Source organism: Gymnogyps californianus, chromosome 24, assembly GCF_018139145.2.
Source record: "Gymnogyps californianus isolate 813 chromosome 24, ASM1813914v2, whole genome shotgun sequence".
Taxonomy (NCBI): domain Eukaryota; kingdom Metazoa; phylum Chordata; class Aves; order Accipitriformes; family Cathartidae; genus Gymnogyps; species Gymnogyps californianus.
Genome location: NC_059494.1, coordinates 630363 through 647395, shown reverse-complemented (window position 1 = coordinate 647395; position 17033 = coordinate 630363). Strand labels below are relative to the sequence as shown.

At 60.2% G+C, this 17033-nt stretch overlaps 3 protein-coding genes across 5 annotated transcripts in view; 2 read left to right on the top strand and 1 right to left on the bottom strand.

The window, feature by feature from the left end:
• The window catches only part of SBNO2 (strawberry notch homolog 2), a 53727-nt gene extending 46820 nt beyond the window's left edge, over positions 1–6907 (top strand). The window contains exons 23-31 of the mRNA XM_050910504.1: positions 150–258; positions 559–633; positions 1003–1146; positions 1333–1427; positions 1783–1875; positions 2094–2225; positions 2461–2537; positions 2717–2907; positions 3360–6907. Coding sequence (XP_050766461.1) covers positions 150–258; positions 559–633; positions 1003–1146; positions 1333–1427; positions 1783–1875; positions 2094–2225; positions 2461–2537; positions 2717–2907; positions 3360–3982 — 1539 coding nt within the window. The 3' untranslated portion in view covers positions 3983–6907. The remainder of the gene's footprint in view (positions 1–149; positions 259–558; positions 634–1002; positions 1147–1332; positions 1428–1782; positions 1876–2093; positions 2226–2460; positions 2538–2716; positions 2908–3359) is intronic.
• A 1507-nt stretch (positions 6908–8414) lies between these two features.
• Positions 8415–10826, bottom strand: GPX4 (glutathione peroxidase 4). 3 transcript variants are annotated; one of them, XM_050910560.1, is made up of 7 exons: positions 10749–10826; positions 10344–10438; positions 9989–10133; positions 9720–9871; positions 9531–9555; positions 9060–9119; positions 8415–8691 (listed from the first exon to the last, which is right to left on the bottom strand). In XM_050910560.1, exons 1-7 carry the CDS (start codon positions 10824–10826, stop codon positions 8659–8661), a joined length of 588 nt encoding a protein of 195 aa, XP_050766517.1. In that variant the 3' UTR covers positions 8415–8658. The 3 variants fall into 3 exon arrangements, with proteins under 3 accessions (XP_050766517.1, XP_050766518.1, XP_050766519.1); XM_050910561.1 differs by having other exon boundaries at positions 10344–10429; XM_050910562.1 differs by lacking the exon at positions 10749–10826 and adding an exon at positions 10545–10583.
• A 520-nt stretch (positions 10827–11346) lies between these two features.
• POLR2E (RNA polymerase II, I and III subunit E) lies at positions 11347–14205 on the top strand. Its single transcript, XM_050910513.1, has 8 exons — positions 11347–11432; positions 11618–11792; positions 11953–12068; positions 12465–12545; positions 12743–12801; positions 12982–13060; positions 13525–13604; positions 13899–14205. The coding sequence occupies exons 1-7, from the start codon at positions 11376–11378 to the stop codon at positions 13588–13590; spliced, it is 633 nt and encodes a 210-aa protein (XP_050766470.1). The 5' UTR covers positions 11347–11375; the 3' UTR covers positions 13591–13604; positions 13899–14205.
• Positions 14206–17033: the final 2828 nt, after the last annotated feature.

Genomic DNA, 17033 nt, shown 5'->3' with positions numbered 1-17033 from the left:
TCCCCCTTGGCACAGCCACCAGGTCGGTGGCCTTCCTGGAGGCGATGGCTTTCTCCGCAGTGCCGGCAGAAATGTTGTGACACACTCAGCCCACTGCTGGGCTGCCAGCGTAGGTTCGTCCCGTGCATGACTCTTGTCTCCTTTCACAGTACGGGGCTAAAGCACTAGACAGAGTTCTCTCCACTATCCTCAACCACACGGAGAACAGAGTTCCTGTGCCCAAGAGCTATGACAGAGGGGAGGCTGCGTTTTTCCATGGTAAGAACATGACCAGCTCTGGGGCTTCTGCTGCGTCTTGCTGGCTGGGTTCGTCTCGGGTTTGGGAGGTCTGAAGAACCGAGCAGAAGGTCAGAGAGAGGGAACAGTACCGCTGGCTTAGCAGCTCGCTAGTGAGCGGGGCGATTGGCCACCCAGATGTATGTCACCCTGCCAGGCGGGGAGGGGGGGAGAGTCTGGGAGAGACTGAGCTGCGAAATAATGGGCACAGGTGGAGGGGCAGCAGGACTGCTGAGGGGAGGCTTGACCCTAAAATGCACAAGCTGTCTTCTGCCATTCCAGAAATGAAGCAAGGTCTCATCTCTGTGGGGATCTGCTGCAATCAGATGAAGTATGGCACTGTCTCAGTGGAGAAGGGTATGTGTCAAGCTTTTCCTGCCCAAAGTGGGGGAGAAATGAGAGAGGCAGGGGTGTCGTGGCCCACCCGGTCCGTCTGCGCGGGAGCACAGCCTCGAAGGGTTTGCTGTGCAGCTGGGGCAGGATGTTTGCTTTGAGGGGAAGGTCCTGCGGGGATTAGCCGGCACTGCAGATCATGTTTCCCTGCAGCAGCCTGGCAGCTGACCACAGCCTGGAGGAACAGCCCTTGGGCTGCTCTCTTGTGCATTAGTGCTGTGCTGCCATCGGGAAGGGACGTTGGGCGGCTTGCTGGGTGGCTCTCTTTGGGAGCATGCTGGTGGGTTCCACGCCCAGCTGCGCCATGTTCCCTGACCCACCACGCTCTTGCAGACTGCTCCATCACCAAGTTCCTGAACCGCATCCTGGGTCTGGAAGTGGACAAGCAGAACATGCTCTTCCAGTATTTTTCTGACACCTTTGACTACCTGATTGAAAAGGACAAGAAGGAGGGCAAATACGACATGGGCATCCTAGGTACGGAGAAAGAAGGGTGGCCAGACCTCTCCCTACGGCACCCCTGAGGTTCCGTGTTCCTCCCTGTGCTGACTGATGGCAGTGCCACGGCCATCTCGGGCACACAGCACAGATCTTGAGACTCTTGCAGGGAGAGGAGGTGGTACGGGAAGGTGTATCTTACAGCAGTCTTTTCTCCTTCTACAGATTTAGCCCCAGGAGTGGATGAGATCTATGAGGAGAGCAAGGAGGTGTTCCTGACCCCTGGGCACCCGCAGGATGGGCAGGTCGTGTTTTATAAGGTAGGCAGCCTGCACAGCTATCTCTGCAGTCCGGTCTTCTCCAGTGCTTCCCAGTCTGGGGCTGTGAGCTGCTGGGTCCCTCCCCCTGCCCCGTGGCTTTGTCTCATGTTTGTGTCACATCTGCCTTGGTCACGAGCAGGTGACTGACGCTGGGAGTCACACGGAGGAGGCGAGGAGAGGCCCTGCCCTGCCCAGGGGCTCGGGGCTGCCGTACCCGGGAGGGCAGCCTGGCAGTGCCTGTTTCTAGGCTGCAGCAGCACCAAGTTTCTGTTGAGGGTGGGATTTGTGAGGCAGACACTGACGCACTTGTCCTGCCCCCTGAACTTACAGAATCCCTCTGTTTGTCCCTGTTTAGATCAGTGTCGACAGAGGCTTAAAGTGGGAGGAAGCTTATGAGAAGTCACTCAAACTGACAGGATCCTTCGATGGGTTCTACCTCTCCTACAAGGTAGGTCCCTGGGCTCTGCCAGGGTGGCACCTCAGCTTGGAGGATGACTCCAATGGGAGAAGGTCTGCCATGGCTCTAAGAGGTCTATGTCTGACCTCTTGCTGGGTGCTGGGAGATACCTCCAAGAACCTGCATCCTGGAAGGAAGGGGGTTAGTTTAGAGAAATATGGGCTTGGGGAGAGAGGCTGTGACTGTAACCATCAGCTCTACCCCAACAGATGCGAGGCTGCAAACACACCTGTCTGCTGGCAGAGCAGAGCCGTGGGAAGAACTTCATCCTCTACAAGCCGAATATTGGGAAGCAAAGCCAGCCTGAGAGCCTGGACAGTCTGCAGAAGAAGTACCGGCGGGTAGGTGGGAGCTGCAGCCCTCCAGCGTGGGGAGAGGGAAAACCCTCTTTCTCTGGGCAGGGGTGGCTTTGGAAGGGCATTTGCTGTAACCCCTTCACAGCTCCTCGTAGCCCTGTTGTGGATTGGGCAGAGATAGTGGTAGCACCCGGGTGTCCTGACTCCCAGCCTTGGATTTCAAGTCTCAGCTGCATGTTGGACAGTGGAAAATCTCTAATGCTGTATGTTTCTTCTGCAGGTGCTGCCCGAGGAAGCCAAGGAGCACTGGGAGAGCAGTTACCACTTCTCCTTGAAGAAGTGTAACCATGCTGTCTGGTAAGGCATCTGCAGCCCCAACCTGTCCTGCCCTCCCCAAGGCAGAGCTGGTGTTGGGCAGAGGGTCCCTGGCTGTGGCAGTGGGGAAGGACCACGCCGGGGAGGCTGTGGGTGGGGGATCCTGCTCTGCCGCAAGAGCCTGTGCTGATTCGGGTGGTTTTCTCCCATTTGAACTGAAGGAACAGGAGCTGCAAGCTGATCCAGGAGGGGAAGGAGTGCTTCCAGGGCATGCGCCTGCGTCACTACTACATGCTGTGTGGGGCCCTGCTGCGGGTCTGGAGCAAGATCGCCAGCATCATGGCAGACATCACCAACACCAGCTACCTGCAGATCGTCCGCCTCAAGACCAAGGAGAAGAAGAAACAAGTCGGTGGGTGAAGTGCTGGGAAGGGGAAGGGGAGCAGGACATTTTAGGAGAAGGAAGAAGGGGTCCCGCTGCCCAGTGCCAAGATTCCCTTCCTAAAAAGGGACCTGTTCTGGCCTGGAAGCACCCACTGCTTAGGTGACCCCATGGGAAGGAGGGGAGCTGGCGCTGCCCTGACGTGTATTTGGGCACCGGGCAGAGGGTGTGAGCCAGGCCTGAGCTGTCCCCTCCATGCCCATGTGAAGCAGCGCTGTTGCTGCCTGCTACGAGCCTGCTGTGGAGCTGCTTTTGCTCTGGTTGCAGTCCCGTCTCCCTGCTCTGCAGCCCGGCCGAGAGGCGAAGCAGGCTGGGAGCGTGCTTGACAAATGGGCCCCAGCGCTGCTGCCCATCCCTCTGTCCCCACAGTGCCCCGTCCCTTCCCGAGGTGCTGTGGGGACTGATGCGTGTTCCTCCCCTAGGGATAAAGATCCCCGAGAGCTGTGTCCGTAAGGTGCTGGAGGAGCTGAAGCAGATGGACGAGAACGTGAAGCGAAAGCACAACCGACTCCTCCAGGCCCAAGAGCAGAGCCCGCAGTTCTCCCTGCCGCTGCCCATCCTGCCACAGCCCCTGGACCTCACGCGGACGGGGCCCGGGGTCCCCCTGCCCAGGCACTCCCTGCACCAGGACGAGATCCTGGACTTGACCTACAGCCCTCCCAGCAACAGCATTCCCGACGTGGTGATGAACCCAGAGCCCGGTGCGTTGTGCTTCCCCTCGGAGCCCGTTCTCCAGCCACACCAGCAGCACAGATTACCCTTTGGCTTCAGCCACCCTTCTGCCTTCAAGAGCCCGGCCCCCATCCTGGAGGGGAGCGTGCCTCTGAGCTCCTCGCTGCATGAACATCTGCCTCTGCCTCACCCGGGACCCTTGCAGACACTGCAGCAGCAGCAGGAAGATTTCGTCCAGCAGGATGGGAATATCAATTTTAGAGAGATCCTGGAGGACATGCTGAGGACGTTAAATGGGGCCCCCCAGGAGAACATGCTCCCCCAGGAGCGCCAGAGCGTGATCCAGTTCAGTGGGCCTTTCCCAGACTTCTGAAAGCCAGCTGGGCACGCCAGGCGATGCTCGGCCGCTGTGGATCCATATCCTTTGGTGCAGAGGTGAGAGCTGGGGAGCCCCGGCTTTTCTACTGGTTTGGACTGACCCTTTTCTGGTTTTGAGGGAAGAAGAAAAAAACCCTATAGTTCCTTAAAGCAAAGTTTATTTATATATAATATACAGTCAGGCATGTATAGATTTGTATATAACATGCGCTTGGGGGGAGTTGAGTGCTGCCAAGTTCAGCCGATCTGGACTGATGGTCTCTGCTGTGTTCGAGTCCTGCTCGAAGGTCAGTGCCCGTGTAGGACTGAGGAGAGACGCCCCCTCCTCCGTGCCCGTCCCCCTGCAGACTACTGAGTTTCCAAGCTGGGTTCTGCCTTCCCCAGCCCTCCAGGCCAGAGCTCTGCGGCCGCTGCCCCCTGAGCTGGGCAGGGCCACGTCTGGTCTCCAAAACGACCTTGGTGACCAGAGTGCTGGTCCGTTACTGAAGGGCGAGAGCCCACTCCCCCTGAGAGCTGGCCGACCAAACTGTGTCTGCATCGGCTGCTGCCAGCGTTCCTGCCGGGCTGCCCCAGCCCTGCTGTGCACCTTGAGGCTGCTCTGGAGGGCTGGGTCTGAAGGCAGGGGTGAAGGGGAAGGGAATGCTGTCCCAGAGGAGTCGGGAGCCGCTGAGCTCAAGTGTCCCTCTGTGCAGGGCTGAGCAGGCGTAGCTGAGAAGCAAAACTGACTGTGCCTGCTCTGCCCTCCCCGGGAAGGGACACCGACACCTCTGGGGCTGCCTGGGCTCTGTGGGAGAGGGCAGGAGCTGGCTGCACCCGTGCCTCGTTTGTCGGTATCGTGGCAGAGCTTGTGAGTTTGTCAGAGCTCAGCCGCACCGGGACCACGGGGGGATTCCCCGGAGCAGAAGGGCCACGTGTCCCATCAGCCTGTCCTGCACTTTAGCCTCGCAAGGTCGCTGTGGCTGGCCGTGCTTTGTCCAACTTCTTGCTATCGCGTGGTGGCCTTTCACCTGGCCATCTCACCGGTCCTGCTCCGTAGGGCTTGTCCTTGGCTGGGCCATGGACGCAGGCCCGGGTGTCTGGATCTGGATCCCCTGCCCTGCCCACCGCTGACCTCGGTGAGAGCTGCTCCCAGGCCCCAGAAGGGAAGAGTTCCCTGGTGAGCACCGAGGATGCGCAGTATCGCTGCTCATGCTGCAAGTTCAACCTCCAATACCAAAGAGCAAAGGTCTGCTTTGCAAAGCACTGCCCCAGACAACCCGTTGTCCCTCGGCCAGGAGCGGCTGGGTGAGCTGCCTTCTCCCCAGGACAGAGGGTAGCCTCCAGCCACTTCTGCCACCATCCCTGTTCCAGCAGCATCTCACCTCGGCAGGTCCCGGGGAAAGTGTCTTTTGTTTTCTCCCTTTTATCTAAGGCGTCTGGCAGGAAGCTGCCTGCTGGCAGGAATGCTCCAGGCCTGGCAGCTCCTCCGCCAGCCTCCCCTCTGCTGTGTTTCTTTTCTCTGCCTTGAGTCATCGAGGTATTTCCTAGAAGTGGCACCAGGATGTTTTCAGGGGAAGGACGCGAGACCTTCCCTGGCTGGCCCGGCCCTTCCTCGGAGAGGACCTGGGGAAGGCGGTCCAGCCGGGAGAAGCCTCTGCTGGGGTCCCCCATGCCCTGACAGGTCAGTCTTGAGGGGGCTGGAGCTTTACAGTGCCTGGTGGAGTCCCCTCCTCCAGGCAGAGAGCCTTGACCCCCCCCCTGTGTGCCCCCCAGGGCTCAGGGACTGGCCGAGCGCCCTGTTTGCTGTTGGGAAGTGCTTTGGGTCAGCGTCCGCAGTGTTCGAGCTCCTGCTGAGATGGGAGCTGCCTTCCCTGACACATCAGGACCGCGGACCTGCCCCGCGTCATGCACGTGCGGGCTCGTTTTTGGGGTTGCTCTGGTCCCTGCCCTTCGTTTTGGGGGCTCATCCTTACCCCCCACCCTCCCCAGCTGGCATCTGCCTCCCACCAGCCCGCCGGGCCGGGGTCAGCCCTGCAGTCGGGGCCGCTCGGGGCTGCGTTTTACTGCGTTCAAGGAAACCTCCTTACCTCAAAGTAAACACCAAAGACGGGGAGCCCCTGCGTGCCCCCGCCCCGGGGCCCTGCTGCTGCCCTGAGAGGTTTGTGCTTGTCCCCTAGCTTTGCTCATGGCAGCCATGCTCACCTCTCGCCGTGGGGCCGCCCGGGGATCGCCGCTTTCTCGGGGTGCCACAACAGCCTTTTCCTGGTCCTGCTCGGAGCAAGGCTCTCCCCTTCCCCAGCCCCTCCTCTATTTAAAATGTCCCAGTCCACACCACTCGTGGAGAGGCCCTGGCTTCGCCCGTGTCCTGGTTCGTTCACTCGGCGCTTGCTGAATTCTCAGCGAGGAGAGAAAAGGACGCCGGGAAAACCCATTTCAGAGAGGCTTAAACTCAGGAATAGCGAGGAGGAATTCTCCCGCTAGGCACCCTCCGCCGGCCACTTCTCCGCCGTCACCCGGAGCCTGACCTGGTGGCTTTGACGTTAATTTTAAAATATATGCAATTCTCCCTCCCTGATCTCTGGAAAGACAGAGAGCACCTTCAAGGAAGCCCTTCCCTGCCCCGATCCTGTGTTTTTGTCAGGGTTAATAATATGTAACAATATCTTTTAACTAAATTATTATGCAGTTGTCCTACTGATTGTATGTATTTTTAAATGAGTCCCTTTTTTTCTTCCCTTACACCTTTTTGTTAGCACTTTTTAATCCGCTTGTTGTTTGCCTTTGTTTTTCTATGTGTATTTATAATTAATTGAGATGTATATATGTAAAGAGATTTTTTTAGAATATGTGCCTTTGACTAATAATTCCTGAATTTTCTACTTGCCTCAGAAGGATAATTTTTCATTCTGCTCAGTAAAAATGGAAAGGAAGCCACACACGAGATTTCTGTAAGTCCCAGCTCTCTGTCTGTCTGTCCGTCTGTCCAGAGGTATAGACCTGCCCCAGGATCCCATCTGGGACTCGGATCAGGATAGGGAAGCCGAGGGCCAGGGTCCTGCCGGCAGCTGGAGTTTATCTCCTGTGTCACCAGCTCGGCGGCAGTTGAGGACTGCTGTCCCGAGCCACCCCCTTCTCCCTGGGACGAGCCAGGCAGGGGCCGTGCGGAGGAGGATCCTCCCTGGGCACTGGCCTTCGCTGGGGCTGCTCCCTCCCGGCTTTGCTGGGGAAAACGTGGATAAAGGAGCCACTGTTGAGGCGTGTTGCTCCATCACGAGCTGTTGTGGCGCCGGGACATCTCGCCCAGGCACTGCTGGCCCTGCTGTGTCCCCGCGGGAGGTGGGACGGGGGGTGAGCTGCAGGCGATCGTGATGAAGGAGCAATTCGTACCTCGTCTTGTGCAACCATGTCTTGGCAGCGCGGTGCTGCCAACGGAGTTCATGGCGAGACCGAGTCGGGCTGTGGGGCGGCTCCCGAAACCAGCCTGCCTACCCCGGGGGGGGCTGAGCGGTCAGGCAGGCCGGAGCAGGATCCTCCCGGCATCCTTGACATGCCGGGCTGCAGCCACGTGGGGGGATCAGACTTGGGGGGGGACGGACCCCAGCAAGGACCCTGCGGCTCTTCCCCACTCTACCCTTGGCCCCGCGTTGAGGACAGGGCTCCCTGTGGGGGCCCGGCGTGGTTGGGGGCTGTGGATGTTAAGGGGAGACCCAGCACCCCCCCCAGACCCTGGGGAAAGGAGGCAACGCGGCGCTCCTGCACAGCAAACCACCTGTAAAACACGAGCTCTCCCTGCCCATGGGAGACGCTGGCCCTCCGTGGGCTTGGCCAGACAAGGCTGCGCCTTTGCAAACACCAACAAGCTGCAGCCGAGACTTCCCGAGGAGGATGGATGTAGCTGTGGTCCTGCACGCTGCAGTCGGACACGTCTCCGGCTAGGTGAGGTATTTCACCATGTCCCAACACGACTCGGTTTTGTTTTGCAGTAATTGCTGCTGGCCGTGGCTTGCGCCACTGCTGGAACTGTCCCCTTTGCTGCCCTGCCTGGGCCAGGAGGGGTATCGGGGCCAGGGGCACGCCGCTGAGCACCCAGACTTTGCCTGTACTCTGTCAGCCTTCAGCTGCACTCAGAGAAAAACAACCCAGTTGCCTCATCGGGGCAGATACCTGCTGGTTTAGGGCGAGGAGGCATCCCAGCTGCAGTCCCAGAGGGGACACACACGCCTTCCCCCTGCTCTGGCTTTTCCCCCGGGAGCCCCTCAGGAACAGCGGCTGATGCAGGATTTGTGTGCAGCTCCCCGCTCAGCACTAATGAGGATTATCCCTGCTGGGCTCAGGAGTTGCGTAAGGTCTTGGCTCCCCTGCAAAGCTCTGGGTTCTCCCTGGGAGCAGCGCAGCAGACCCAGCCCCATCCACCCCTCAATTCCACACCCAGACAAAACCGGTCATTTCTACTGTGTTTATTGCAAGGGGACAGCAGATCCTGCTCTCTGCCCATAGAAAAGGGCTGCCCAGCAGCGGCCGCCGGCCCCGTGAAGCCACCTTCCAGCAAGTGCACGCCAGATCTTCAGGTCTGCCTCACCAGCAAGCTGGCTTGAAGACAGACCGTCATCGGGGCTGGATGAGGAGGTTCCACAGGCAGCAGGAGGGCCGGTGCTGGGGCGAAGGGACCGTGCAGGGGTGAGATGAGCAGCTCTACAGGTAGGCAGGCAGGTCCTTCTCGATCACCTGCGAGAAAGAAGGGAGCACGGTGCTAGAACATCACTGCCCCAAAAACACGCCCAAAGCCCCCTCCGTCCCAGCCCAGAGGGACTGCTTGGAACCACCCACCCGCCCTGTGCTGGGCACCCACTTTTCCTGGTTCCACAGCGAACCTCCCCCCTCCCTGAGCACAGGGGTGCCTCTTCTCCCCCAGCCAAAGGAGGAAGAGAGCCGAGACACAGCAGCAGAGCCTGCGCCAGAGCAGTGCTCAGCCCCAGTGCTGCCGTGTTTCTCTGCAGACGTGATCTGCAGAGAGCTGCTGGCAGTGTCGCACTTCCCCTTCTCCCGTGGGTCAGGCAGAGCTGTAGCAGCAACCGCGCCGGCAGCAGACTTACGTAGGGATCCTCCATCGGACTGTACCTCTTCACCACTTGGCCCTCCCGGTTAATGAGGAACTGTGGAAGTGAAGCAGCACCCGGGCGAGTGAGCCCAGCTGTAACATGGGCTCTGCAGCCCTGCGGGAGCAGCAGAGCAGCCCAGGGAGCTGCTTACAGGGGGTTTCGCTGGGGCAGATCCTGCCCACGGAGCTGTAGCCCCTGGCAGACCTGCTCCCCCCTCAGCTGGTTACTGCCCTTCTGGGACAGGGCTGGAGATAGCCAGGCTAGGGGCTCGTAAGGGTCTCCAGGGACCGGGACAGCGCAGGAGCCCCTCGGGACACTCTGACCCCGACATCCAGGGTAACCGCACAGAGCAGAGCCCGCATGTGAGGATCCCTCCTCCCTGCAATGCCTCAGGGACTCCCCACAGCCCCCCAAAGAGTGAGGGTATGACCCAGGCAAGCCCGGGAGAAGGCAGCTGTATCCTACCTTAGTGAAGTTCCATTTTATTGCACTAGGAGAGAAAAAAAACAGGAGTGAGGCAGGCTGTGGCAGAAAACACCCTTCCTCCTGCTGCAGCCAGGCCAGCCGCTCGGATGGAGCGGCCCAGAGCCGACCCCTCCCTGCCTGCCTGCCGTGGGGCCGCTGCTTTCCGCAGCTCCCCCGTCCCGCACTCACTTGCCCAGGGTGCCTCTTCCTTTGGGCTGGTCCTTCATCCACTTCCAGAGCGGGTGGGCATCGTCCCCATTGACATCGATCTTACTGTACATGTCAAACTTCACACCGTAGCTTTCAGCAAATGCCTTGATCTGAGCGTTGTCCCCGGGCTCCTGAGGAAGGGAACAGAAGGGGCACTCTGCGCATGTCCCGGGGCCACACAGGGAGCCCGGCAGCTCAAGGGCTGTCCTGGCGCTCCCGGGGAGCCCTCGCCCCGCTCCCCCACATACCTGTTTTCCAAACTGGTTGCAGGGAAAGCCCAGGATGCGTAAACCCCTCTCAGCGTATCTGGCGTGCAAGTCAACAAGCTGAGTGTAGTTTACAGCGGTTTTTCCTCATTTGGAAGCCACGTTGGTGATGATGCAGACGTAGCCTCTGCAAAAGGGGGTGAATCAGCAGCCGTTTCCCCGGCAGGAGCCGGGAGAGACCCTCACCCCCCCGCGGGGCGAGGCGGGAAGGCGCCCGTAAACAAGCCGCTCTCCCGGGTTATGCAATAGATCGTCCCGCTGCGGCTCAAGCACCGCCCGGCGCCGCACCCGAGGCCCTTTGAGCCCCGTTCCTGCCCCCGGGGCCCTTCCCTCCTACCGGTACTTCTCCAGGGAGACGTCGTTGCCATCGATGTCTCGGGCGTGGAAGTCATAGATGGCCTTGGCCGAGCGCCAGTCCTCCGCCTGGGCACACTGCGGGGGCACCGGGAGACGCCGTCACCGGAGGCCGCCCCCCGCCGCGTCCCCTCCGGCCCGGGGGGGGGGGGGGGGGGAAGCCCCGCAGCGACCGGCCCCGTACCGGCAGCTCGGTGCACTCCATCCCCGCCCTGGGGCCGGCGGCTCCGCGCCCTTCGCTTTCCCCGAGGGACACACGAGGTCCCCCCGGGGGGGGCGCCTCACGGCCGCGGCGGCAGCCCGGCAGAACCCCGACCCGCAGCCCCCGCCGCGCCGGCCCGGCCCCAGTGGCCCCGGAGCGGAGCGGGCCCCGCCGGGCCGCACTCACCATGCTCCGGACCGGGCCCCGCGCCGCCGCCGCTACCCCGCACAGCAGCGCCCGCCGCACCGCCCGACCCCATCCCATCACGCCCCACCGCCCCCGGCCCCTCAGCCAATCGACGGCTCGGACGGCCGGAGGCACCGCCTCTTTCGGCCGCGCAGCCAGCCAGCGCGCAGAGAGGCGTGCCCGACCGGATGATGGATGGGAAGCTGACCAATGGAAGAGCAAGGAGGGCGGGGTGGCCGCGGGGATGTTTATCGGCGGGGCGGGCGAGACCATGGGGGCGGGGGGAGGGGGTGCAGGGACAGACCAAGGGGCGGGCCCCCCCCGCGGCGGCGGCGGCGGCGGCGGCGGCGGCGGCGGCGGCGGCGGCGGCGGTTTCCCTTCTGACCGGTGCGTGGGCCGCGGCCTGTCCCGGGCCGGGACGCAGACAGCCGGAGAACCGCCCCGGCCGCGGAAGAGGGACCCCCGCACCGAGCGAGCGGCGGGAGGTGGCTCGCCGCCGGACTACAACTCCCAGGAGCCCCCGCGGCCGAGGCCCCCGCGGCCGCCCCGGCGCCGCCTGTCGCCGCGCGGGCAGGCATTAGGGCGGGCGGCCGGCGGGGGCCTAGGGCGGTGCGGGCGGCGGGCGCCATGGACGACGAGGAGGAGACGTACCGGCTGTGGAAGATCCGTAAGACCATCATGCAGGTGCGGGCTGGGCGGCGGGGCCGAGACCGAGACCGAGACCGAGACCGAGACCGAGACCCGGCGGGGGTGCGGGGTAGCAGGGGCTCGGCGGCGGCCTGGCGGTGCCTGGGCGGCCCGGCCCGGCCCCGGTGCCCCCGGCGGAGCGGTGAGGGCGGGTCGCACTGACCCGAGGGTGCTCTCGGCAGCTCTGCCACGACCGGGGCTACCTGGTGACCCAGGACGAGCTGGACCAGACGCTGGAGGAGTTCAAGGCGCAGTTCGGTGACAAGCCCAGCGAGGGCCGGCCCCGGCGCACGGACCTGACGGTGCTGGTGGCTCACAACGACGATCCCACCGACCAGATGTTCGTCTTCTTCCCGGGTGAGCGGAGCCGGCGCCGGGGGCGGCCGCGGTTCCCTGGGCCGCGCTGCCTCTGCCCGGGGCGGTCAGAAGCTGGGCCGAAGGGACGGCGTTGCTTTCTGGAGGGGTTGAGGGAACGAGGGAGGGCTCTGTGTAACCCTGGGGCTGGCTCCTTTCCCAGAGGAGCCCAAGGTTGGAATAAAGACGATCAAGATGTACTGCCAGAGGATGCAGGAGGAGAACATCACCCGAGCGCTGATCGTGGTACAGCAGGGCATGACCCCTTCGGCAAAGCAGGTACAGAGTGCCGAGAAAGAAGGCTGCCTCCGAGGCGGAGGGTTACTGTGGGCCGTGGATGTTTTGCCTGTCTGTTTTTCAGTGCTGCTTTAGGTAAATAAAAGCCTAGAATTTCCTCCCAGATAAAATCTTTCGCTAAAGCCTGTTGTGCCTTAATACAGGCTCTTGCTTAACATCAAGGTGTATGTAACCAGAACGACTGGTTCTGGTTCCAGAACAGCAGAGGTGGGTGAGAGAAAAGGGGATATTTGCCAGTGGTCGAGATCTGTGCGCTCTTTGCCTGCGTAGCTGTGTCTGTGTGAGCAGACGCGAAGTGATCCCACGCCTGCGGTGACTGCTGTTCGTTGAGGAGCGGATCTGAGCGCAGGCAGGGCTGACACACCTTTCCCTTTCCAGTCCCTGGTAGATATGGCTCCCAAATACATCCTGGAGCAGTTCCTGCAGCAAGAGCTTCTGATCAACATCACAGAGCACGAGGTGAGCAGTGTCGGGCAGTGGAGCAAGGGCAGGACGATCAGCCCCGGCTGCGACCTGCTCTCGGTTGGAAGGCCGGGCTGAGTGACGCAGTCGTAGTTTTCTTCCTTACAAACGTGTTGCTTCTCCCGCCGCTGTGAGGAGCCAGTCGCTTTCTCTGGCTTTCTAATCTTACAGTCTCTCTCCCCTGTTGTTTACAGCTGGTCCCGGAGCACGTCGTCATGACAAAGGAAGAAGTAACGGAGCTGCTGGCCAGATAGTATCCTTCGTTTGTTCCTTCCCTTCCTGCCTGGGTGCGATGCGTACTTGCTTTGGGCTGAAAATTAATGCATCCACGTGCGCCGGTTTATTACTTTGTTCCGTGAGCTGTGCTAACGAACGGGCGCCTGGGCCGGTTGCGTGTTCTGCTGGGGGAGCTTCTCCTTGACTCCCTGCGCAGTAAGCTGAGAGAGAACCAGCTCCCGAGGATACAGGCCGGGGATCCTGTGGCCCGGTACTTCGGAATAAAGCGTGGTCAGGTAAGAGAGAAATAGACTCAGGCAGCAGTTCCCTGTGAGCAGGGCAAGGAGGGGAGGTCCGCTACCGTATTTCAGAACTCTTGGAGACAGGAACGGTATCTCTTTCAGCTGTAAAAGCTGTTGTAGGTTAGGTACGGATGTGTGTAAGCTGAGCAGACTTCTAGCAAGGAGATGGGGGTCTCGGCTGCCTGCTGAATCGGCTGGTGACAGCCAGCAGATGTGACCCCAGCCCCACGCTCTGTGATCTCCCCCTCCCCTTGCACCGGGGGGGCCGCACATCCACGCTCCATCCCCGGCTGAAGCAGGGAGCTCGGCGCCGGCCGTCTCTGTGGCTGCCGAGTGCCGCAGCTTTACAGCCACGCTGTGTGGGCCCGAGCGCGCGCCTGTGTCAGGCAGGGAAGCCCTGCAGGGGAAACTCGCCGCCGGCTTCTCTCCCTCCTGAGTTCCTTCTGTTGGCCTTGTAGGTAGTGAAGATCATAAGACCGAGTGAGACTGCGGGCCGCTACATCACCTACAGACTGGTGCAGTAATCTGGAGCTGTCGGGTAAGGCGGAGTACGAAACCCTCTGGCTAGCCCAGGGCTTTGGGCAGCGCCTCAGACTTAACGCTGGGGCTTTCCGGGATTGACTTGAAGTGAGCTGCCCCCGGGAAAAGACAATCTCAAAACTTTAAATTGTTTGTGGAGGGAGCTGTTAGGGAGAGGACAGAGCGGAGCAAGGCTCACCTGGTCTTGTGCCTCAGCATCCACCGTTCAGGGTGTTCAGCGGGGCTTGGCCTCGAGAGCGGCCCGCCGAGGGAGGCGTGAGGTGATTCACATCCCGAGTTCTCTTTCTTCCAGGTGTGGGAGAGTTGTGTGACGCCTCCCGATCCGCCGGCAGTTTACAGACGCTCCGAGATGTCTGCCTTTTCACAGATGGCCAAGAAAATTCTCCTTCCGTGTTGCCTCTATGCAGTTGTGTTACTTGGCCTAATTCCTTGTTTTCCAGCATGGACTTTGCTGTAACTCCTTAGTCTTCATTAAGGACTCAAGCCATGGAAGTGACCTGAAGCAACAGAAGCGTGCAGGGAGGAAGCGAGTGGAAAAAGGCCTTTGCTTTCCTATTTTATTTTATAGGATCTTATTTTTAATAAAGATTTGTACTCTCGCTGTTCCTCACTAGTATGGTATTTCTCAGCCTCTCCCGGTAGCAAAACCTTCTGCGCTTTGCGAGTTCCCGTATTTTTCATTCAGTTCAGAATATCTTGCTGCTGAAGCTCTGAGGGACTCTCCATCATGGCTGAGCCAAGACCTCACCCTGCAGAGCTCTGATCCAGCTGCCGGGTGCAGTTTTGACGCTGCCGTTCAGACTTGCCTCGTTGCTTACCTTATCTGTTCTACCCTCTGGCCCTTGTTTTGCGACCTTGGTGTTCAGATATTGCAATGGAGAGTTGCTTATCATCCCCCAGTCGCTCTCATTTTAATCTGTTCCAGGTCTCTTGAGGGTTTTTAAACTTCAGTTTACTTGCTAGAAATCCCGGGAGTACTTCCTTGCAGCGCGTAGCCTCCTGCAGCCGTGGGCGTATGAGTCTGGAAGACTCCGATCTCCAGGACAAACACGGGTTGGAACACAGTGATTTTATTTATTTAATTTTTTTTGGAAGCATGTCAATCTGAACACAGCAAAACATGTAACGCAGCTTCATACAGCAGCACAGGCATGTCGTAACAAACACCCTTCGCTTTTTCCACGCTAAATTAATACACAAATAGAAGGGCGCCCGTTACCATGTGAAGCTCAAGCGTAGCTTTTGTCCCTTCCCTCACTCGCATTCACCCGTCACCCATCCTCGCAAACACACGTGGTACCGCCCGTGGTAGCAGTGCCGGTAGCAGGAGAGGGCAGTCGGCCGCGGTTCTCTTGCTACCGTGGAAATAACCTGCTGGAAAAATCCAGCCAGCTTGTTGCAGAGCTGCGGAGCAGAACGTCTCGCAGGTATCGCTGGCTCTTCTTTGGCTCAGTTGTAAACCGTTTAGCTGTAAGTTACCTTTGGTTTTGTGTACCTTTGACCTGCTATGCTGAGATGCGTTTCCGATCAGTCTCGGGGAGCTCTGGCAACGGTAAAGCCCGGGCTCTCCCCTGTGCTGGAGACTGATCCTCTGAGGGGTCAAACGTCTGGTTGATGCCCGGTTCGACAGTAACGAGGTGCGCATAACCCCCCCCCAAGGCCGCTCGGTGTATCTTCAGCTGGAACATCGCTCCCGCTTCGCTCGCTCGGCTTCCTTGGCCGGAGATCTGCCTCTGCCTTCCCCCTCGCTGTCCCGTTGGGCTGGGTGCCCTTCAGACCCGGAGCGGGGAGGCCTGACGCGTGAGCAGACAGAGCGAGAGATGATCTCGTGTCCAGCACCTCGCTGAGGAAGGACCTGGCTATTAGAAAACAGCTTTGGGTTTGTGCAATTTCTTAGGAACCGTGGGCTGCGAGTTGCTGGCGTGTGAGGTGCCTGCACAAGCCCTTGTGCATCTGGCCCTGGCCCGGAGCCCGTGGCTTTGCTCGTCACGCGTCCTCCCGGGGCCGGGGTCTCGGGACACGCTCAGCGGTGCCGGCAGGAGCGCAGCCCAGGTACAAGCAGGGTAATAGTAGGAAGCAGCTTTCAGCTCTTTCTAAGCTAAAAATCTACTTGTTTCTCTATGCTTCAGTGCAGAAAAATCTCGTAGCTTTAAAAAAAATACTTTGGCTGGTCTTGTTTAACCCTTTAAGTTCCGTTGCCAGCAGAGGTAGTGGATTCACGTTGAAGGGTTATCTACAGAAAAAAAGAAGCCTCTTACACTGGCAGGGGCTGTGACTCGGTTCAGGCCGTGGCGGTCCTGAGGAGGAGGCATCTCCCCGTGGTGACCCGCTCTCCGCCCAGCTCCATCTCAGGGCCAGCTGGAAGAGCAGAGGCGTAGTCCTGGACTCGCAGCTTAGATTTTTGGAGACCAAATGTCTATCAAAAAAAAAAAACCCCTGAGAGATCACGCAATGCTCAGGACCCTGCAGCCAGGAAAACCTGTCCCCTGAGCTTGCTCACAGCCTGCGGGTTGCTCTTTGCGTGGCTCCTGCCAAGTAGAAAAATGCCCATAAATACAAGCAGCAATGCAAACCTTGCCAGCCGAGCCAGGAAAGGCACGTCGCTGGTTGAGTCCTGTGTCGCTTAGAAGTGCTGAGGCAGTAAATTCATCGCTGGAGTTTGGATGCCTGGTACAGTCAGTTATAAATGATACATGTACCCTTGCAGGGCCTGCCAAATGGTGCAGCCGCAGCCCTAAAGCCGAGGCCGGCTCTGTGCGAGATGGTGCGGGTGCCTTTTACCCGGCTACGCCGGACCCAGCGCTCCTCTGGCCGTGTCCCCTTCCCGGCAAGCTGTTCCCCAGGCCAGCAGAGCCAGCCCGCGTGCGCAGTGCTCGGCGTTGTCCGTCTGTCCGTGCGGTGCCCGTGCCTGGCTGCAGTTGCCCTTCTCCTGCCCGCTGCTGGGTAGCTCTCCCTGCGTCACCTCCCGGCAGCCTCGTCTCCCCTTCCAGCCGCAGCCAGCGAGGGTGAGCAGATCCTTTGACTGCTCCTATCTCGATTTCTGCAGTAGAGGCGTGGGATTAAGGAGCGCTGCAAAAATTAAGCCTGTGGCCTGGCAGAGGCACAGCAAAGCCCTGGGTTCCTTCCCAGTCCTGAACACCAACCGAAGGGTCTGCCCTGCCTCAGCTCCTTCCCAAGAAATGTGCTTCGTGGGCTGCTGGGCCGAGCGGGGCTCCCAGCAGTCGAGGCAGACTGACCCGATGTTCCCCGTCGGGAGCCGAGGGGCTCAGGGGTTTTGTGTGAAAGCTCCAGCCACCAAACAGCGAGGACTTGCCTGCAGCTGACACACCAAACCCCCCCGAGCTGCCCGCGGCTCCGTGCTCTCCCTCCCTACCCCTCAACATCACAGCTTTCCGCGTCGCTATGCCTGGGTAGCGTCTGGATTTTG

Coding starts and splice junctions, on each gene's coding strand:
- POLR2E (XM_050910513.1), top strand. CDS start 11,376: ATGGACGACGAGGAGGAGACGTACCGGCTGTGGAAGATCCGTAAGACC. Junction 11,433..11,617: donor TCCGTAAGACCATCATGCAG/GTGCGGGCTGGG, acceptor TGCTCTCGGCAG/CTCTGCCACGACCGGGGCTA. Junction 11,793..11,952: donor GATGTTCGTCTTCTTCCCGG/GTGAGCGGAGCC, acceptor CTCCTTTCCCAG/AGGAGCCCAAGGTTGGAATA.